The sequence below is a fragment of the Salvelinus fontinalis genome, chromosome 4 (genome assembly GCF_029448725.1).
Source record: "Salvelinus fontinalis isolate EN_2023a chromosome 4, ASM2944872v1, whole genome shotgun sequence".
Lineage (NCBI taxonomy): Eukaryota > Metazoa > Chordata > Actinopteri > Salmoniformes > Salmonidae > Salvelinus > Salvelinus fontinalis.
This window is the reverse complement of record NC_074668.1, coordinates 18,625,693-18,648,601: the sequence shown is the minus strand read 5'-3', so window position 1 is coordinate 18,648,601 and position 22,909 is coordinate 18,625,693. Positions and strand designations below refer to the sequence as shown.

Sequence of the window (22,909 nt, the reverse complement as noted above, 5' to 3'; positions counted from 1 at the left end):
TTGATGTAAAAGTAAGATCCCAATATCTCCCCAGATTTATCACCTCATCACATGAGATGAACCGGTAAGCCACAGCCTTAGATCCTTATGAGTGGTTAAACCTTAAAGCTGGGGGGGGGGGCTCACCAGATGTACAGTCTCAGTCCCCTGCTGATCGTTATTCATTCATTATTAAACAGTGTTGTTTTGTTGGTAGGCAGAGATGCTTATTACAGTCATACCTGGGAGCCAGCAGCAGCGTTGCTTATGAGGTTATTATTGGGGTTGGCGATCCAGAACGTAGACACTGCCCTAAAACAACACACACCGAGCAGACACAGACAGACACACAGGGAGGATGAAAGGGCATTAGAGGAGATGTCTCCAGGCAAACTGATTGTTAATATCAGGATCTATTCATTTAATAAGAACAGAGACTCCTGTTATCCATGGAATAATCCACCTCTACCACATAAATCCTGTCCAGGGACAGTTCTGCCAACACACACACGTACACACCTGTACTCTCACACACACACACACACACACACACACACCTGTACTCTCACACACACACACCTGTATTCTCACACACACACACACAGTCCTCCAAAAACAGCGCCTGCTGCTCCCCAAACAGACCTCCTTTTCAACCTCCCCCAGAAACAGAAACACATCCCATGCAGCGGTGTGGTTGATTTTGCAGGGATAAGACGGCCGTATCACTCTCACAAAGAGGACATGAACCCGTTGTCTTCTCTCAAGGTAGGCCTGTCCAACCCAGTAAAACCTGACACACCACACCCCCCAGTAGGCCTGTCCAACCCAGTAAAACCTGACACACCACACCCCACAGTAGGCCTGTCCAACCCAGTAAAACCTGACACACCACACCCCCCAGTAGGCCTGTCCAACCCAGTAAAACCTGACACACCACACCCCCCAGTAGGCCTGTCCAACCCAGTAAAACCTGACACACCACACCCCCCAGTAGGCCTGTCCAACCTAGTAAAACCTGACACACCACACCCCCCAGTAGGCCTGTCCAACCCAGTAAAACCTGACACACCACACCCCCCAGTAGGCCTGTCCAACCCAGTAAAACCTGACACACCACACCCCCCAGTAGGCCTGTCCAACCCAGTAAAACCTGACACACCACACCCCCCAGTAGGCCTGTCCAACCCAGTAAAACCTGACACACCACACCCCACAGTAGGCCTGTCCAACCCAGTAAAACCTGACACACCACACCCCCCAGTAGGCCTGTCCAACCCAGTAAAACCTGACACACCACACCCCCCAGTAGGCCTGTCCAGCCCAGTAAAACCTGACACACCACACCCCCCAGTAGGCCTGTCCAGCCCAGTAAAACCTGACACACCACACCCCCCTTACTTCCATTACTCTTTCTTATTGAGCTATATTTTTTTCTCATTTCTGCCTCTTTTCACTTTCATTTTGTTCCTCTAATTTCCCCTCGGTCACTTGTTTACTCTTTCTATCTGCGGCCAGACAAGTATGTTCTGTCTTACTTGCACTCCATGCTCGGCGAAGGTGTATAGTTCTTATACACTTTGTCTCGGATGCTGGTGCACATGGTCTCGTTGCGGTCGGTGGGCAGGAGCGTTCCCGGTCGGGTCACCAAACCCAGGTTGTGGAAGAACGTGTTCCTCTGCTCCATCCCGTCCTCCAGGAAGAAACAGTGACCCAGGGTGTCATAGCCTACAGTGTCCTTCACCTGGAGAGGAGAAACATTTGGGAAACTCTACACACCACTGACAGGAGCAGAGCAGGAAAGCAGCTTGGAGTTGCTGCATCATGTTATCTGAATGATGGTCAACGCATTTGACATTCATTTATTTCATGACTGGCGTCATATGGTCCTCATTTCCCCAAGTTTAATCACACATACGGCACACACACTACGGCTGGAGTCAATTCGAATTAAAGACAGTCAATCCATGAAGTAAACTTAAATTACATCTATTTTCAATGATTTATCAATAAACTGGTTTTTCAAAAGTTTTTTCTTTTACATTTTTTAAAATCACTTCCTGAATTGACTGCATTCAATTATAATTGACCCCAGCCCTGACACACACGTGCACACACATACAGCACACACACACCAGCAGGCCATTGGTGGCATGGATGGTGATGCAGCGGGAGAAGGAGTGGTGGATGGAGAGGCCGTCCACATATGCTGGTTCCCGGTAGCCCCCTCGCCAGTCAACATCCCCACAGCGGTGGAAGTGGACCGGGTAGCGGCCCTGCTCCTGCTGCCCCATGTTCCTCAGCTCCACGTGGGACAGGTGCACCGAAGTGAAGTTCCCAAATATCTGAGGAGAAATGGGGTAGAGAGTAGAGAGAGTAAGGTTGTGTTGTGCTGTGGTGTGCTGTGGTGTGCTGTGGTGTGGTATGGTGTTGTGCTGTGTGGTATGGTGTTGTGCTGTGTGGTATGGTGTTGTGCTGTGTGGTATGGTGTTGTGCTGTGTGGTATGGTGTTGTGCTGTGTGGTATGGTGTTGTGCTGTGTGGTATGGTGTTGTGCTGTGTGGTATGGTGTTGTGCTGTGTGGTATGGTGTTGTGCTGTGTGGTATGGTGTTGTGCTGTGTGGTATGGTGTTGTGCTGTGTGGTATCATATTACTCTGGTTCTGCTGATCTATTGGTGGCTCTATTTTACAGTTACATCTATTGACATCAAGCAACAACTGAGATGATCTGAGCACAAACAATGCTATACAGAAAGAGAAAGAGAGAGAGAGAGAGACACACACACACAGAGAGAGAAGAGTGAGACACCGAGAGAGGAGTGAGACGCCGAGAGAGAAGAGTGAGACGCAGAGAGAGAAGAGTGAGACGTGGAGAGAGAAGAGTGAGACACTGAGAGAGAAGAGTGAGGCGCCGAGAGAGAAGAGTGAGACGCCGAGAGAGAAGAGTGAGACACCGATAGAGAAGAGTGAGACACCGGGAGAGAAGAGTGAGACACAGAGAGAGAGAGTGAGAGAGAGACAGATAGTGACAGAGAGAGGGAGACAAAGAGAGAGAAGAGTGAAACAGAGAGAGAGAGATAGTGACAGAGAGAGGGAGACAAAGAGTGAGACACAGAGAGAGAAGAGTGAGACAGAGAGAGAGGGGCAGAGAGAGACCCACACAAATATGACCTAATGAGCAAATAGACACAAAAATATGCAGTAAACTCAGGGAGGTCTTTCTTAGGTATATGGCCTTTTCCACATTGTCTGTTTTGTGTTAAGGAGATATTGGCCAATCCCTCAAGCTAACTGTAACTCACTCATTCACTCACCCAAACTCTCTCACACACACTACACTTGGACAGAACTCTCTACAGTCAAGAAACAAGTTTTTTTTCCATTTACTGCAAAAGGGCTGCTTTTACATAAGGCAAGAGGAATGTTATTATGTATTTATCAGAAGAGAGCATGAGTATGTAACACATTATACAGGGCAAGCATTGTACTTGTGCATCCTGGATACAGAGAATGTGTGTGTGTGTGTGTGTGTGTGTGAGGGAGGGGTGTGTGCATTGACGTTGGTCTGAGTAAGTGTTTGAGGTTTCTGTGTGCTCAGTGGGGTTGTGAAATATACAGAGTAAAAAAGGACAAAGGAGGATTACAATACTGAAACACAAAACATTAAGAGTAGTGAGTGTTGCTCATCCATGCCCCCTTTTTCTCTGAGTGGTGCCTGGGTTGTGTTCATTAGGGCATGCAACGGAAACCCTTTGCAACCAATTTCTTATTGGAGAAGGCCAGGTAGTCCCTCCCTGTTTCAGTCTGTTGTTAGATCATGTGTGAATGGTGAATGTCCTCAGTCGTTCAGCGTCTACTGAATGCTCTAATGACCCTCCGCCACAGCAATATGGTCATGTTCAACATGATTACACTAGACTTAATGGCATTAAATAAGCACATATCTCAGGCTGAAATGCACAGGGCAGGCAGGTTCAACACAGACCCTATACTCACAGCTACACATGGTTACATAAGCACACACCTTGATGTGTCCGCCGTATGTGTCGTGGCTAAAGAACTGGCACCAGTTGTTTCCATAGCAGGTGTTTTCCATCTCCCCATAGATGAGTATGTTCCTGCTGAGCAGTGCCACCTCCGCTCGCATGTCCACCCCGTCCACAATCTCCCCCATGTGACCAAACTGGGGCCTCCCTGGGAGAGGGGACACATAGTACACAAACTTCATAGCATGTACTATTGTCATATATCAGTGAAAGCAACAAATCAATTGTTGTATGTAAACATTTAAACATACATATTAATATGATATTTAAAAGTGTTCATATTAACAACAGTCAGCCAAATATATGGTTGTCTCGATACAGTAGGTTTGGATTTAATTTGATGGGGCCAGGTGAGTGACCTTAATCCCAAACAGAACAGCATCAGCACCTCTCTTTCTAGCCATGAAAACAATTTAGAGAGAATGAGATGAGACTGTCGGTTTGTCATTATAGTCTCCCAATATGGCAAGCCAACTGCTGCCAGTGCCAACCACAGGATGTGTGCTTCACCTCACAAACATACATATATGAGAGAGAGAGAGAGAGAGAGAGAGAGAGAGAGAGAGAGAGAGAGAGAGAGAGAGAGATACACCACACACAGCCCTTGCTCCAGGAAGGGAGGTGGCTTGTGTCGACATCAGAGCAGTGGGCCAAAACAGAGGTGTTGGCAGACAGGGGACTACACAGGGTGGAACGCCAGACCAGATTACAACAAACTGGTCTTTGTTACAACCAGGTTATGATGTCCTTTTCATAACAAGATCAAGACGTCATATTTTGGCTGTTATCTGGTCAGATTACAACCAGATGAGGTCTTTTTTTTGGTCGTTATTGCTAAAAAGAAGTGAACAAAAATTCCTTACAACCAGTATACAATCTGACCATGATGTCATTGCAACCAGTTTTGCTCGCTGGGCCTGTGACACCATGGACAGTTTATAAAACCGGACTGGCATCCACACACACAGCAGAAACCAGGACGATGGAGGGAGGGAGGGACAGAGAGAGAGAAATAAAAACATCTGAAATGTAAACTTTTGTGAGTATAATGTTTACTGTTCATTTCTTAAACTCAGAGAAATAGGCAATGATCCAACAGGCCCCCTGTTTACCAATGGGGAGTGTAGCTGAAATTAAGAGAGAGAGAGAAAGAGAGAGTCCGCGAGAACAATAGAGACTTACAGGCAATTTTCTTACCCAAATTTGAAAACAAATCAACATTTTGAAACCTAAACAGAAAAGAAAAGAAAATCCTATTATCTATTGGGAGAACCGCCCCCCCCCCCCCGTTGTGCCATATTAGCGGCAAAATATGTATCTTCCTGCCACACCCGTAGGGACAGCCAGTGGAACGACCAACCAGAACAATAGCATTGCTATGTCTTTCTCACTTTTTAATTATTGTCCTCATTCATTTCTTACTGTAGTGTCCTGTTAATTGTTACTACTCATTGAGGATTATTATTTTTCCTATTATTATCTATCTGCGTCATCATTGATTTGATGTACCTATATGTTTGCTTTGGCAATGTATGTGGAAACACTTCCCATACCAATAAAGTCATTTGAATTTGAGAGAGAGAGAGAGAGAGAGAGAGCAGGAGAGAGAGAGAGAACAGGAGAGAGAGAGAGGGAGCAGGAGAGAGAGAGAGAGAGAGCAGGAGAGAGAGAGAGAGCAGGAGATAGAGAGCAGGAGAGAGAGAGCGAGAGAGAGCAGGAGAGAGAGAGCAGGAGAGAGAGAGCAGGAGAGAGAGAGCAGGAGAGAGAGAGCAGGAGAGAGAGAGAGAGAGAGAGCAGGAGAGAGATAAAGAGAGAGAGAGAGAGCAGGAGAGAGAGAGAGAGAGAGAGAGCAGGAGAGAGAGAGGGAGAGCAGGAGAGAGAGCAGGAGAGAGAGAGCAGGAGAGAGAGAGAGAGAGAGAGCAGGAGAGAGAGAGAGACATAGACAGAAAGCGTAAGACAGAGAGAAAAGAGAGAGACAGAGAGAAAAGAGACAGAGACAGAGAGAGAGAGAAAAGAGACAGAGAGACAGACAGAGACAGAGAGACAGACAGACAGGGAGACTAACTGTCTCTTCCCAAGGGTAATTTATAGAACTAAAAATGAAAGACCATGGCTCAGGATTTATAAATAAATAATGATACTTCTTTTTATATCATACCATATCCAGTTAAAAACACAGCAGTGATACTCAATATCAGAATTAAAGTAAGCCCCCATAAATGCACAAACACTACCTTATTTTTCACTCACCTTGAACTCTGACCTGTCTGCTGGTGCAGTGGGGGCAGGGAAGGAGTGTGAACTCCTCTGCCTGATGCATGGAATAGTCAGTACTGGCAACCACAATATGGTTCCCGGGTTGCCAGGTGTGTACATCATCCTGCAGGTTGAGGACTACCTGGTCCACAGCATCCACCTGGAACCCAGATATGGGAAAACCTGGAAGAGCACAGATAAGATCTGTTGGATTAGCAGTTTTATACCTGCATACCAAATAACTAATGGCGAAAACAGGATCTAGAGTCAAGAAAAGTCACATTTTCCAGGAAATGTAGATAAAACTAAGGACTTGTGTGGTTTAATGAGACAACAAATCTGAACCATACCATACACCCAACATTCAAGCTAAAAGTTAGACAAAAACAATAACAAACCTCCATAGTGTATCTTGAACTGACTCTACCATTGAAGTGTGAGAGTAAGACTGTATGAGAACAAACATCCCAGTTTACTGGACATACCAGTGCCAAACCCAAACCCCCTCCTGGGGACCTGCTGTTTGCCCTGGTGACAGGAGGACCCTGCCCGCACACGCTCAGGAATGTTCAGTCCAGCTGATTGATCTAGCCTGTAAACACTAACCACTTGAACCCCCCACACATACACCATCCAGGAAAAGCTGCAAGATCAGAGAATCTGAGTGTAAGCTTTGCTTTTACATGGCATTCCTGACTATGTGAAGAGCCTGATATGACCTGTTCAATGAGCAGACAATCAATGACATACACAAGTAAACAAGCACCTACAATAATGCTCTCCTTAAGCTATATTTGTGATATTGGGTTACCAATGTGGTAACACTTTTCTTAAAGCCTGTAGGTATAATGGACTCTAAAGCGGTTATGGACATTTTAAAAGATAAGAAATGTAACAAGTTATAAACCATTCTAGCTGCAGGGTTTATGTAAAGCCACACTGGTTATAATGACCCACCGTTCCTCCATTCGCTGTACGCGGTGACAGAGAAGCCGACCCCGTCCACAGTGCTGAAGTTCTTCCGGGCCAGCGCCTTTCCTCCCGTGTCATGGTTCTCATGTTCCCGCACGTCCTCGGAACACGAGCCGTTCCCTCCACCAATTACAGATACCAGTGCCCAGGCCTGCCTATGGACAGAGACACAGAGTTTGAGCTTTAGAAGTTGTTAAGAAATCGAGGTACCACTTAAAGCATCCAGTCAGATATGCTCTATAACTTGTTATAAGCCGGTATGAGCCTTTTATTGTTTTACAAAAAGGCTTGTTGTTATGTTATTTGTCTCTACACTCTTACAAAAAAATGGGCTATCTAGAACCTAAAAGGGTTCTTCAGCTGTCCCCATAGGAGAACCCTTTGAATAACTATTTTTGGTTCCAGGTAGAACCCTTTACACAAAGGGTTTTACCTGGAACCAAAAAGGGTTCTCCCATAGTCCCAGTCGGTATTCACATAATAATAAGGAATTCCCCTCGACCATGCCCACAAATTGAGGAAAACAAACATTATTTCCTACTGTAAGAGAGGCAACTTCATAGTCAATTTGTTGTTATAAAGAAATAACAAAACATGCCGAAAAGCTGCTGTGTTGTTCAACATAAATGCAACTAGGTAAAAAATCCCAACCTACGGATTGCAACGTCCCACGTAGGGAAATAGAGCCTGTGAGAAGAGCACTGTGGCTTCAGGCTATTGGGCATGGGAGAGTGGGAGATGTGGGAGACGTGGGAGACGTGGGAGATGTGGGAGACGTGGGAGACTGGGAAATGTGGGAGACGTGGGAGATCTGGGAGACGTGGGAGATCTGGGAGACGTGGGAGATGTGGGAGATGTGGGAGATGTGGGAGACTGGGAAATGTGGGAGACCTGGGAGACTGGGAGACGTGGGAGACGTGGGAGATGTGGGGACCCGGTGTCCAAGTAGGATACACGTAACTATGCGTGTGGAAAACATTTCATCACAGGTAAGACATTTAACTTGTTTAGTATAGTCACTTTGGAACTCCACTCTACTTGTAGCTGTATAGTTCTTTTTTGTGTTGTTGGTCTTGGCTAGCTAGCACTCCCTCACATGGCTGCTAGCACCATCATAAAAAGGGGGATGAGAGAAGCCCTACAATATTAGGTTTTTCTAAGTAGTGAGAACACTATGGAGCAGGCAATGTTGAAAAGTAATCTTTGCACATGTTGTACTTTTCTTAAATGTAGTTTTGAAATTGACTAAAACAAACAGATATGACAAGAACATTTAGTTTGAAAAAGGTCACGTTTTTGCTGTGAGTCAATGGAGTAACCTAGGTAACCACAGGTTATTTTCCCCACAGGCAGGCAGGGCCGCAACGTACTATCTAATACCGACGGACTATGAGGAGAGCTGAAGAACCCTTTTGGAACCCTCTTTTCTAAGAGTGTATGCATAACATATTTAACTGCACATTATTGTAGTCATGTAGTCCTGTAGTGACCACTGTAAAGAAAGCATTGTGAGTATCAACAGGACAACATTCTTATGTATGATTTAGCAGCTATGTAAGAGCTAGTCGAGCAAAGGGTGTGACCAAACTGACATGAATAGTGTCCATGTGTGTGTGTGTGTGTGTGTGTGTGTGTGTGTGTGTGTGTGTGTGTGTGTGTGTGTGTGTGTGTGTGTGGTCATCACATTCACCTCAATCATACAGACTGAGAATTGGCATCATAAAAATGAAGGAAGTATTCAAGCGAGATAGCGGTGGATCTCTCAGTCCAGCACACCACAATACCCACAAGGCAAAACGCAATCTGCCTCTGAAGTGGAGATAAGTCTATGAATCCCCTGGTTTAAGGCTTGGGTGTGGAGCAGGGGTCATTCATCTGGCCCAGTGAAGGGTGTAGAGTGAAATGTCAGCATCAACACAACGTCAAAACAATGTCAAAATAACTACAAAACAATGTCATCACCTTTCATAAAAGCATTTTGTTTGGTTACTCCTTAAAGAGTCTATTGACATGCATCAATCTAAGCAACATATTTAAAAATCCCCATAAAATGCTGTCAGTTTAAGTTAGAGATATGTTTTTTTTGTATGGGCTGCATCCGCCTGTCGGCCTTACGCATCTGTGGTGAAAGATGGCCGATCTACAGCGGTGTTAGTCAGACAATGAGACTTCCCGAAAACCGGACTTCTCACGAAACCATCTGCGGTGAAAGATGGCCGATCTACAGCGGTGTTAGTCAGACAATGAGACTTCCCGAAAACCGGACTTCTCACGAAACCATCTGTGGTGCCCGAATATGACGACTCTATGGAAAGATGCGACTCTCACGAACACCATGGTGTTCTCTGTTTTGCTTATCTTCCCACAAGTGTCACGGGACTCGTCTGAAGGTAACCTGTACAAATGAATGGAAGTATTGAGGTAGACAGACTTCTTACATCTCCTAGATACTGTATAGGACAGACACTTCAAAGCTTTGTTCTTTCTGATTTCTTTTTGACTGTCTATTTTGCTATTTATGAACGTGTTATTCAATGTGTTTCTATGGGCTATAGTAGTAAAGGCCAAATTCTATAATTTATCAAATAATTGTTTTATTTTTTTTGGTTTATTCATAAAGTGTAACGGCTTTCGTTGGTGGAAGGAGAGGAGGACCAAAATGCAGCGTGGTACGTATCCATAATATCATTTAATCGAGAATGAATACAAAATACAAAAGACTAACACAGGGACTAACACAGGAAACAATCACCCACAAAACACAATAGAAAACAGGCTACCTAAATATGGCTCCCAATCAGAGACAACGACTGACACCTGCCTCTGATTGAGAACCATACTAGGCCAAACACATAGAAATATAAATATAGAACAAAACATAGAAAAACAGCATAGAATGCCCACCCCAACTCACACCCTGACCAAACTAAAATAAAGACATAATAAAGGAACTAAGGTCAGAACGTGACATAAAGCGGTCCTATGACTCCAAATCAAATAGTTAAATGATCCATGGTATGACCATCTTAAAACAAATCCATATGTCAGCTTAGTAAAAACCCCCAATGGCTTAGACTTTTAAACATCAAATAAGCTTTATGCCCCGTCATCAGGAATTCTCTCTTCACAATCACACAGTCATTATCTTCAACCATCATGTACCCTTTTCAGGCGTGGTGACATTTTTTAAAACCTTTCCCCTTGTGTTACCTTTTTAAAACCTTTCCCCTGTACTTCTTTAGGCTTCACATCTGACAGGGCACTAGATACGATGACGTCTGGAAGTAGGCCCGACTGTCAGCTCTCTGTTGAGGCCGGTCCTAACGACACAATCACGGGGCCAATATGCCATTTAGCAGATCAAAGAGCCTCTCTAACATTTACCCGCTGAATTACAAACAGGAACCATCTGTGAAAGCACCCTGTCCTCCCAGCAGCTATTACACTCAATGTGTATGTGTGTGCGCAACTTCTGGTGTGCGTTTACTGTGAACACTGAGGCTGTACCCGCTTTAAGTTACAGTTATAACAGTGGCCAAGTAGGCTACTGTGGCTATTTGGTCATAATCTAGGCCTACCATCAATAACAATGGAGAAAATGCATCCCATAACATTTTAGCATGGAAATAGCTATCATTCAGCCTACAGTGGCAGCCAATGTGTTGTCTTCAATGTAGGCCCACATTCCATTCGACTTTTGGAAAAAATATGCAGGGCTTGACACTATCCTGTTAATCCACTTGTCCTTCAGACAAGGTGACTGAAAATGTGTTGTTTGATGCAAGAAACCACTTTACAAAATAAAGTTAATTCATATTCCCATACCGTTATTACAGAGAATCAGACAAATTATGCTACCCTCTGCCTATTGGCTACTTAATATTATTCAAGCCAATCTCAAAATACAACACTGCCCCTTTAAGACAGAAAAAAAAGCTATTTACCTGACCAGCCTTTCAAAGATGTCTAGAAATGCACACGTTTTGTGCTCTTGTAGGAAGCGATCACTCCCCCATTGCTGACTACAAATGAGCTATAACTGGGCTAATAGCTCTCACTAACTAGTAAAGAATATGAACAAATGTGTACGTGTGACTACAAGCAGCTCTCGCTTTGATCTTAAAACAAGTGCATCTAGACACGACCTCTCATGCTGTAAACACAGCCCAGTTTGGCACAGATCCATATATGGCAATGGTCTATTTGCATATAGGGATACTACAGCTGGTTATTGATTATGCCACACAGGTCTGTAGAATAAGGGCTGATGTGCCTGTCATTGCAAAATAATCCTATTCCGGTGTGTTCTGCCTACAACAAAATATCATGCATAGTTAATTTTGCATAATAAGTTTTGCATAGTTCGTTTTGTTTCGGTTTGTTGCGCTGAAAGTGGTTAATATTGGCAATTCCCACAGGAGAGGGAACCGTTGATAATGTTAACTAAAGGGAAAAACTAGAGAGTTGAGTGAAGTTCAATCTCGTGCTTCTCTGCGCGAGCTGATATTTCTTCTGCACAGAAGTCCCAGGGGAGCTGCTCAGCCGCGCACGCGCACGGCTTAGAGGGGACATTAGTCATTACCCTCACTGTATGGAATGGGTGTGTTTGATCATGGTGTGTGAGTTTGTTTGTGTGTGTGTGTGTCTGGGGGAATGGTGGAGATAGGAATGCCCATAGGCACAGTGTGAGTGTGAGAGTGAGTGAGTGAGTGAGTGAGTGAGTGAGTGAGTGAGTGAGTGAGTGAGTGAGTGAGTGAGTGAGTGAGTGAGTGAGTGAGTGAGTGTGTGTGTGTGTGTGAGAGAGAGAGATTGGGAGTGCCTACATCGAACACATTTCCTGTGTGTAAAAAAACATTTCCTTTGTGCAGTTCCTGGTGTTCTCCTGCTGTCTGTCCACTCCTGCCCAGCCAGATTACATCCAGGGTTGTATTCAATAAGCAGCAAAAGGCGCAAAACTGAAACAAATAGGTACTACCTGGACTTGTCCTTTAAGAAACACATTTTGTTTTCCGTAGAAAATTATTATTCTTTTTCCATTGGGTGCCGTAATGAACACGACCCAGATGACCTCCTGCCCAGTACTTTCAATCATGTCTCCCTCAGTCATATTAAGACAGTATGACTGTAACTGACACAAGTCTCAAATACCCTGGACCCTGCTAGCTAGCTCACACAGACAGACACACACATACTAGACACAGACACACACACATACTATGCACAAACAAAATCAGTGTGCAATCAGAAAGCATAACAGTCCCTGTTTATCGTGCCTAGGTAGCTGGACTGAATTGTGATCTATTTATTAAAGTGTCACGCTATGGGTTTGATTGGATTTGGGGCTGGGGACCGCAGCGTTGCCTTGGCGACAACTACACATATGAAACGTGACACTGTGCATTGGTGTGGTTTGGGTTTGAAACCAGAAAGCTGCCCAGGCCAGGAGTGCCCAACAAATAACTAAAAATCTAAACTTTCCATTCAATTGGGCTAAGTTTGTGTGTGTGTGTGTGTGTGTGTGTGTGTGTGTGTGTGTGTGTGTGTGTGTGTGTGTGTGTGTGTGTGTGTGTGTGTGTGTGTGTGTGTGTGTGTGTGTGTGTGTGTGTGTGTGTGTAAATAAGGCTTCATGAACTCTATGTCTAAAATTGTGAGATGTTCAAACTAGAGTATTGGAATGGTTTTACAGCAGAGCACCAAAAAAGAACATATGGTGAATTATCAATTGTACTGTATACTGTCCCACCCTGATCTGTTTCACCCGTCTTTGTGATTGTCTCCACTCCCCTCCAGGTGTCGCCCATCTTCCCCATTATCCCCTGTGTATTTCTACCTGTGTTCTCTGTCTGTTGCCAGTTAATTTTGTTTCGTCAAGCCTACCAGCGTTTTTCCCTCTGCTCCTGTCTCTCGATTGTTCCTGTTTCCTAGTTTTCCCGGTGTTTCTGCCTGCCCTGACCCTGACCCTGCCTGCCATCCTGTACCTTTGCCCCACCTTTCCGGATTACTGACCTTTGCCTGCCCTGAGCCTGCCTGCCTGCCATCCTGTACCTTTGCCCCACCTATCTGGATTACTGACCTCTGCCTGCCCTTGACCTGCCTTTTGCCTGCCCCTGTTCGATTAATAAACTGTTGTTACTTCGACATTGTCTGCATCTGGGTCTTACTTGAAACGTGATAGTATACAAGTCATTGGCATTGCTAAAGATCTGTATTCAAATGGACATGATATGTGTCCCTCTGTGTTCAGGGAACAGTGTGTTTTTGACCTGTTCGGGAACTCTGTGCAAAGGCAAAAAGTACAGAGTCAGCTCATTTTGCACAAATCCTGGAAGCAAGCTACAAGCCGTGCACTTTCTGCCGGAATATGGTCTTCGGAAAAACAGGAAGAAACGCCTCTGAATGTTTCACTGGAATCGTGTTGACAGTATTTGCAGGGAGGAGATGAGATTCTGTGGCATGACATGAAAGATTAGGCTTGATCTTGAAGGACGTAGTAAAACAAACCCTCTCAATCACTCCCATGAGATGGGTAGTATAAACCGTTACACACCGCTCCAGTGACACAGCTTCAGATTAGGGATGCACGATATATCGTGAACATATCGGAATCGGCCGATACCGATGTTGGCCTTTTTCGCTAATATCGTCCGATTCCGATATGTTCACGATATATCGTTGTCTAGTTGAATGCAGATGTGCAAAACCAATGTCAAAGCTGACGTGCATACCTATATAACGAAGGTACATGGCGCAATGACGCCACACAACATTTTTAGCTATACGTGCAACACAGCATTCCTAAACCAGCCCACAATGTCTGCCAGTCAACAAGTCAAAATTTCAGCGAGACAACTCAAAGGTGAAATCCATTAAAGCCAAGCTAATGGAATTCATTGCCCTTGATAATGAACCGTTTTCTGTCGTGGGTGATGTTGGCTTTTCGCCGACTGGTCGAGGACCGGTTAACACTACCACGTGCGCTACTTTCCCAATGTTTTTTTTATTTTCTCGATGTTGCCCTACCGGAGTTACACAGTAATAGCGTCACTGCTATTAGCTTCACAACATACATACTATGGAACGCCGTTTGAGTCTTTGCGTGTCAAAAAATATACAATAGCAATGTCAAAGCTGTACAAAAAGTCAGCAAACAAGAAATCACCGGCCACGAACGATTTGTTTACAATACCGCATTGGTAATAAAGCATAATTTGTTCGACTGCAACTTCTGGGGTAGCTAGCTATATCTATAGCTACTGAAACAGATTATGTTGTGTTATTTGATACGTCAAATAGTGTTATTTGACGTGTATCTTTTTTGACACGCAAAGACCTAAATGGCGTTCCATAGAAATCCTGGTTGAGAATTAAACAACTGAACAATGAAACAGCACAGCAAGTAAGTGAAAGAAATAGGTTTGATTATGTTTTACTGGTAATGGGGACATACGTAAATGCCAACAAAATAACTTTTTGGTCAGTGTGGTGTGTGTGTAACCTTTATTTAACTACGCAAGTCAGTTAAGAACAAATTCTTATTTACAATGACAGCCCGAACGACGCTGGGCCAATTGTGCGCCACCCTATGGGACTCACAATTACGGCCGGATGTGATACAGCCTGGATTCGAACCAGGGACTGTAGTGACGCCTCTTGTACTGAGATGCAGTGCCTTAGAACTCTGTGTCCGTATGTGTGTTAACTATTTAACTGTACTAGAATGCTTAAAAGGCCACTAAAAATGTTAATATTGGTTATCGGTATTGTTTTTTTGGGGGCAAGGAAAATATCAGATATCGGTATCGGCCAACTCCTTGCACGTCCTACGACTCCATCTCTAGTCATTATCTGTCTATTCTTTACCAAATTAATTTGGTAATATTCATATTATATTTAACTGTATTTTTACCTGTATTTGAGGTCATGGACGTAGGTACTACCCAGCAGGCTCTGGATGGTTCTCTTGGTCTCGTCCAGCAGGTTCTTGGTGGCAGAGTCTCCCACGGCCAGCGTGACGATGCGCCCCGCAGGCAGCGACTGGAGAAGCTGCATGAGCCGCCGACTGTCGTTCCGTGACTCATATGTGTCGTAGCGCTCGGTGAACAGAACGGCGGCCGTGTCCTGGTCCACCACACGCAGGTTGATGCCACGGCTAAAGTTGCGCTGAAAGGCATAGCCCCCCGTGGCTAGGCCTGAGGAGGGGATGCTGCGGGTCAGGAGGGTCCACGACAGCCTCTCTGCCCCGTGAAGCTCCAGGGTTGCGCCTCCACGTACCCCAATGAACTTCCGGCCCAGTTCCGGTACTTCTGCTACGGCCTTCTCGTCTGAACGGCCCAGGAGGGTGATGGTGGCCCAGGAGCGGTAGCGGCATTTGGGGGCACCGATGTGCAGCGAACCCCCGTCTTCAATCAGCACATTACGTGTTCTGAGAGTGATGTTTTTGGAGCCCTCAGTATTGTCTGCAAAGACCACTCGGCCTGTGGGAAGACAGATATAGGCTAAAACATAAAACAAGGCCATTTCTTTATGATACTTTCTAGAGAAAGCCATATTATTCTCAACTTAATCTCGGAACCCAGTGCCAAATACTGCATGCTCTGACTCTATTTACTTCTGGGGTGGAAATGTGTTCAGATCAGAGAGAGGACCTAACCTACCTCCTGATTGGATGGTTAGCGAGTAGAAGGTAGCAGAAGAGTCCAATCGAAACAGATCTCCCCCTCGGACGACCATGGCCTTCTCTGGGTTGTGACCTGGGTTCCAGCTGCTCAGGGAGGGGCTGTGGTCTGGACAGTTCTCTGTGCACACAGACAGGACCAATCAAAGACAACATCACATCACTGACACAGCACATAGATAGAGAAGCTCTGAGTCAGAGTAAAACAGGGTATGATAGAAAACTATAGTCAATAACTTATGAGTATTGTGGAGCAATGGGCCTAAGTAACTTAGCCAAGTCCGTATTAACAGCTCATAACATCCTTATACTCACACAAACACACACTCACCGTCCAACACGTCTCCACTGGTGAGGCTGAGGATGAGGATGAGCAAGAGGAAAAAGGCCCCCAGGGAGACACTAAAGCAGATGAAGGTGTTCTTCCTCAGAATCTGAGCACGCTCCCGGTGCTGGCCCTCCTCTGATAGGTTAAAGGTTGCCCGGCACTCAGGAGGCGGGCCAATGGACTTCAGAGGGGGAGGGGGTGGGGCCTTGGCCGGAGGCGGGGAGCGGACAGGTATGACCCTGCCGGGGACGCATCCTGGCGACCGGAGGTTACCGTTGGGCGGGGCCACAAAGACGGGGACGCGACTGGGGCCATCACTCATCTGCATGGTATCTGTCTGCTACCGACAGAGAGAGGTGAGAGAGATAGAGAAAAAGGTGAGAGAACGAGACTTTTTGACTTTCTTTAATGAAACATTCTCATTTCATTAGCCCCCACGCCCCCTTAAAATAAAACACTGTACTGCATACATGTACCATACTCACCTTGCTCTCGACCCCACAATACAAAAACAACACCACACATCACAATAACCAAAAACCTCACCACTTCTACAACCGTATATCCAAAACATCTTCCCCAGCTATACAGACAGCCCCCCCAACACACCATATCTCCTGAAACATCTCCTCACTTTTTAACATTCTATAGAACTCAAATTCCACCCTAAGGCGCCCAGAGACCATCCCATTAAATATTAGTAAAGGGTCTGTTATCCCTCCATCTTTGACCCTGTTTCTCCTTGTTAGCCAAATAGCCAACTTTGCCTGAGCAAACCGAAAATTCAACAACACACATTTGGCCCTCTACTTATTTGAATACCTGTACCCCATTATAAACATCCCAAAGGTAAAAACCATCCCCAACCTCTCACACAGACATTCCAACAGAGATATTAATGGCAGTAACCTGGCACACACAGAAAACACATGAATCACAGTTTCTCTCATAACACAGGAAGGACACCCCTGCCCGATTCCTGGTTCAACCCGTGCCAACCAGCTGTTAGTGGCCAGGGCTCCATGTAGAACCCTCCACTGGAGGTCCCCTGACCTCTTTGGTACTGGGGGTTTGTAGAGCGCCCTCCATCTAAAACCCACCATACTCTCCTCCCCACATACCCCCTGCCACTGATGTGCCTTCACTCCTGTTAGGCTCCTAATGTTCCTTACCTTAATGCAGAGGTTGTAGAGGGCGTTACCTCCCACCCCTTCAAACTCCTCCAGGCTCGGAGTGTTAAAACTGAACAAGTCCTCCAGACCTTCTTACCAGTCCCCAGTCTCTGCCGTCACCTGCAGTGGCGGAAACATTGGTGGCCCCTCCCCCTTTGGCCGCTCAAACACTCCCCTTACCGGCTCAGACAGTGCCTCCTGGACCTCCTCCAGGAATCTCTCCAGCAGCCTAAGAGACGTTATTCCTGTTGGGTGTGCCAGGACGGGGATTTCCACCGCTCCTCTCCCAGCAGTCGCAGGTCACCCAGCCTAAGTAAACCCGCTGCCATCAGTTGCCTCTGCAGGGTGGTCGACTGAACCGATCTCAAATGGATGGCTGGGTTGTGGAAGATAGGCTCCTCCACACCCACAGCCCAGGCTCCACACCCCCTTCTCGTGTGGGCCTTAGCAGCTGCCAGGCCCTCAGCACTGCAGAGTAAAACTCTGAGAGACCTGCTGTACTCAACCTCTCCAGCTTCATGAGGAACAGCTGCCGGTCCAACCCTAATCCACCAGCTCTCCTCAGCAGCGCACATGCTGGTTCCCTCCAGCCGACATCAATATGGTACAGCAGTCTGCACCGCCAACCAAGAATTCACAAAATGGGACAAACACCAAATTGAGACTTGCATGCAGAATTCTGCAAAAATATATCCTCTGTGTACAACATAAAACACCAAATAATGCATAAGGAGCAGAATTAGGCTGATACCCGCTAATTATCAAAATCCAGAAAAGAGACGTTAAATTCCACAACCACCTAAAAGGAAGCGATTCCCAAACCTTCCATAACAAAGCCATCCCATACAGAGAGATTAACCTGGAGAAGAGTCCCCTAAGCAAGCTGGTCCTGGGGCTCTGTTCACAAACACACCCCACAGAGCCCCAGGGCAGCAACACAATTAGACCCAACCAAATCATGAGAAAACAAAAAGATAATTACTTGACACATTGGAAAGAATTAACAAAAAAACAGAGCAAACTAGAATGCTATTTGGCCCTAAACAGAGAGTACACAGTGGCAGAATACCTTACCACTATGACTGACCCAAACTTAAGGAAAGCTTTGACTATGTACAGACTCAGTGAACATAGCCTTGCTATTGAGAAAGGCAGCCATAGGCAGATCTGGCTCTCAAGAGAAGACAGGCTATGTGCACACTGCCCACAAAATGAGGTGGAAACTGAGCTGCACTTCCTAACCTCCTGCCCAATGTATGACCATATTAGAGACACATATTTCCCTCAGATTACACAGATCCACAAAGGATTTGAAAACAAACCTAATTTTGATAAACTCCCAAATCTACTGGGTGAAATTCCACAGTGTGCCATCACAGCAGCAAGATTTGTGACCTGTTGCCACAAGAAAAGGGCAACCAATGAAGAACAAACACCATTGTAAATACAACCCATATTTATATTTATTTATTTTCCCTTTTGTACTTTAACCATTTGCACATCGTTACAACACTGTATATATACATAATACGACATTTGTAATGTCTTGATTATTTTGGAACTTCTGTGAGTGTAATGTTTACTGTTCATTTTTATTGTTTATTTCACTTTCGTATATTATCTACTTCACTTGCTTTGGCAATGTTAACATATGTTTCCCATGCAAATAAAGCCCCTTGAATTGAATTGAGAGAGAGAGTGAGAGCGAAAGAAAGTGGATAAATAATGGGGTCTTAAACTCAGGGAAACAAGGCAATGAGCCAGCAGGCATTTACAATTTACCCAGGTAAACTGTGGGGGGTTTATCTGAAACTGACAATGAATCTGTCCATCCAGGACAATCCCCTGGGATTGTTTATTTAGAGGGAGTGACCTTGTCTGCCTTTGTCCAGAGTAATGAAGGAGATTTTCAATGGATTTCTACATTCTGAAGCCATGTTAAAATAGCAGACAGATGGCACCAATTAGAGTGCTAGAGGAAAATGCCCCCACACGCACAAACAGACACACACACACGCACACACACACAAACACGCTTCGTGCACACACACACACACATAGAGGAGAGGACATTACACTACTAAAAACGAGTCTGTGGCATTCCTCTCCAGAACTCCCTTTTTGACACCCCTGACACAGCCATGTCAGCACGAGTCCCATGCATGAGCATACAACTGTCTTCTTTCAATGGGAGGAACATATTAACTATACATATACTTTCCGAATGAACTGTACTAGGACCCCTTGACTTTTCCCACATTTTGTTACGTTTAAGTCTTATTCTAAAATGTATTAAATAAAAAACGTTCCTCATTAATCTACACACAATACCCCATAATGACAAAGCGAAAACTGGTTCTAGAAATTTTTGCAAATTTATTCAAAATAAAAAACAGTAAGTACCTTATTTACATAAGTATTCAGACCCTTTGCTATGAGACTCAAAATTGAGCTCAAGTGCATCCTGTTTCCACTGATCATCCTTGAGATGTTTCTACAACTTGATTGGAGTCCACCTGTGGTAAATTCAATTGATTGGACATGATTTGGAAAGGCACACACATGTCTATATAAGATCCCACAGTTGACAGTGCATGTCAGAGCAAAAACCAAGCCATGTGGGTGAAGGAATTGTCCGTAGAGCTCAGAGACAGGATTGTGTTGAGGAAAAATCTGGGGAAGGGTTACAAAACAGTTCTGCAACATTGAAGGTCCCCAAGAACACAGGGGCCTCCATCATTCTTAAATTGAAGAAGTTTAGAACCACAAAGACTCTTCCTAGAGCTGGCCGCCCGGCCAAACTGAGCAATCGGGGGGAAAAGGGCCTTGGTCAGGGAGGTGACCAAGAACCCGATGTTCACTCTGACAGAGCTCCAGAGTTCCTCTGTGGAGATGGGAGAACCTTCCAGAAGGACAACCATCTTTGCAGCACTCCACCAATCAGGCCTTTATGGTAGAGTGGCCAGACGGAAGCCACTCCTCAGTAAAATGCACATGACTATCCCACTTGGAGTTTGCCAAAAGGAACCTAAAGGACTCTCAGACCATGAGAAACAAGATTCTCTGGTCTGATGAAACAAAGATTGAACTCTTTGACCTGAATACCAAGAGTCACATCTGGAGGAAACCTGATGCCATCCCTAAGGTGAAGCATGGTGGTAACAGCATCATGCTGTGGCGATGTTTTTCAGCGGCAAGGACTGGGATACTAGTCAGGATCAAGGGAAAGATGAACAGAGCAAAGTACAGAAAGATCCTTGATGAAAACCTGCTCAGGACCTCAGACTGGGCGAAGGTTCACCTTCCAAAAGAACAACGACCTTAAGCACACAGCCAAGACAACTAAGGAGTGGCTTCTGGACAAGTCTCTGAATGTCCTTGAGTGGCCCAGCCAGATCCCGGACTTGAACCTGATCGAACAGCTCTGGAGAGACCTGAAAATAGCTGTGCAGCAAAGCTCCCCATCCAACCTGACAGAGCTTGAGAGGATCTGCAGAGAAGAATAGGAGAAACTCCACAAATACAGGTGTGTCAAGCTTGTAGCGTCATACCCAAGAAGACTCGAGGCTGTAATCGCTGCCAAAGGTGCTTCAACAAAGTACTCAGTAAAGGGTCTGAATACTTATGTAAATGTGATATTTCAGTTTTTTATTTTGAATAAACAGTTTTTGCTTTGTCATTATTGGGTATTGTGTGTAGATTGATGGGGGGGGGGGGGGAGAAACAATTTAATCAATTTTAGAATAAGGCTGTAATGTAAAACAAAATGTGGAAAAAGTCAAGGGGTCTGAATACTTTCCGAATGCGCCATATATATGCTTCATACAATCAATACTTTCCTTTTATCAGAAATTCTTTCGACAGACCACCCTCTAAGTATGGCCACAGATGTGACGCACCCAACTCAGGTACAGAGAGAGTCGAGTGATAGTCTGAGGTCACCCCAGGTGGGCCTATCACTCTGTGTCACTGTTCTGCCCTTGTAACCATGCTGGTTTAGCTGAGGTGCACAGTTTGTGTTCTGAGCAGCACCAAGACTAGAGGAGCCCGCTTCTCTTTGGAATAATGACTCAGCCTTTCAGTCCTTAGATTGAAGCTGGTAAACCTCACAATTAAAGCTTGAGTCTGATAAAAATCCAAAATATAACAGGGCACGTGTTTTGGTATATAGCTGAGGGATAGGTTAAGGAACTGTAACCCCTCTTAAAATTAATAGACAGCACTCTATATGCAAGGACTGACAGTCCATGATATGTAAGAGATCGTTTCAAACATATTTTGTTGTTTGTAAACAATGAGTAATAAAACCTAATATTTTAGGTTATGTTAATGACAGATATGCTAAGCTCATGAGGCATTTATAAATTCTTCAAGAATCAATAGGTTTCAATTAAGAATTTAAATTACCATTGAACAGCATCCCAAATCCCAGAATAAAGCTTTAACCACATCAGTTAATTAGCTAGCCAGTTAGCTGCACACTCATAAGTTTTTTGTCAATAAAGATACGTCGTGGAGTTTATGAGTGTGCGGGCTCTATTTACTTTATACCGACTTTTTGCGGCCCTGCATGCAACTTAAGGATGTGCGTTAAATCACATTTGACTATTGAGTAATAAACTCTGCAGTAAAAAGTGGGATCAATCAAATACCTATTAATGGTTTGATTGGATTGGTTGATTGACTGGGTGAACAGTAGGCCTTCATCAAATGTCATGTCATAATTTACAAGACAGGAAAGGATTAAAGAAGCTGACTGCATTAATCATACACCTCTGCAACCAAGTATAGTGAAATACAGTGAAATAGTTGAGTAGCATGAAAGATGTAGGGATGGATTTTGGTCACATTTCTATTTTAAACACTGCTTTACAGGCACACTGTGGGACCTTATATAGAACAATATGTAACTTTTCAACAACATGGGTTTGGGTACAACAACAAAAAAGAAGCAAGACAGCACCAAGCACCTCTTTTTACCATACAATAATCACATTATTTTGTTAAATCACACAGCAGCTAGGCTACACGACAGACCGTTTGCTAAATACTTATAGGAAATATTCTATCATCAACCAGGGCTGATAGTGGTACCATCCGAACAATGTGAGGTCTCCTACCTTTCACGGGATTACTCTGTGCCTTCACTGGCCATTCGCTCTCTTCCAAACAGCAAGCGTTGTTACGATGCGTTGACTGACGGAAGTCATGGAACGAATACTTAGAAAAATCTACCGTTTGCGTTGTGTGTTCTTTTTATACTTTTACATTGTGTTTTCTTTCGGGGCTGTTGACTGCCAGCCCCCGTCCCAGGCGCGGTTTGGAGAGGAAGTGAGCGGAGAGTACGGGCTCGTGGGAGGGGCTTGAGTTGACTCCCACTGCCTCCGCCACCTGCTGTCAAGTATCCCTGACTGCAGTGAGCAGTTCAGGGCGGGGCTCAATGTGGGCGGAGTCAGACGTTTGACTCCGCCCACGTTTGTCCACG

The 22,909-nt window shown here is 45.0% G+C and overlaps 1 protein-coding gene across 2 annotated transcripts in view; it reads right to left on the bottom strand.

Moving 5' to 3' along the window:
• The window catches only part of LOC129853239 (cell surface hyaluronidase-like), a 39,530-nt gene extending 16,783 nt beyond the window's left edge, over positions 1-22,747 (bottom strand). The window contains exons 1-10 of one of the 2 annotated variants that reach the window (XM_055919050.1): positions 22,545-22,747; positions 16,256-16,592; positions 15,905-16,045; positions 15,157-15,724; positions 7,236-7,405; positions 6,273-6,461; positions 4,001-4,170; positions 2,112-2,321; positions 1,515-1,720; positions 222-291 (exon numbers count right to left, since the gene is read on the bottom strand). In XM_055919050.1, coding sequence (XP_055775025.1) covers positions 222-291; positions 1,515-1,720; positions 2,112-2,321; positions 4,001-4,170; positions 6,273-6,461; positions 7,236-7,405; positions 15,157-15,724; positions 15,905-16,045; positions 16,256-16,580 — 2,049 coding nt within the window. In that variant the 5' untranslated portion in view covers positions 16,581-16,592; positions 22,545-22,747. The remainder of the gene's footprint in view (positions 1-221; positions 292-1,514; positions 1,721-2,111; positions 2,322-4,000; positions 4,171-6,272; positions 6,462-7,235; positions 7,406-15,156; positions 15,725-15,904; positions 16,046-16,255; positions 16,593-22,544) is intronic. The other variant, XM_055919052.1, reaches the window with a different exon arrangement.
• Positions 22,748-22,909: the final 162 nt, after the last annotated feature.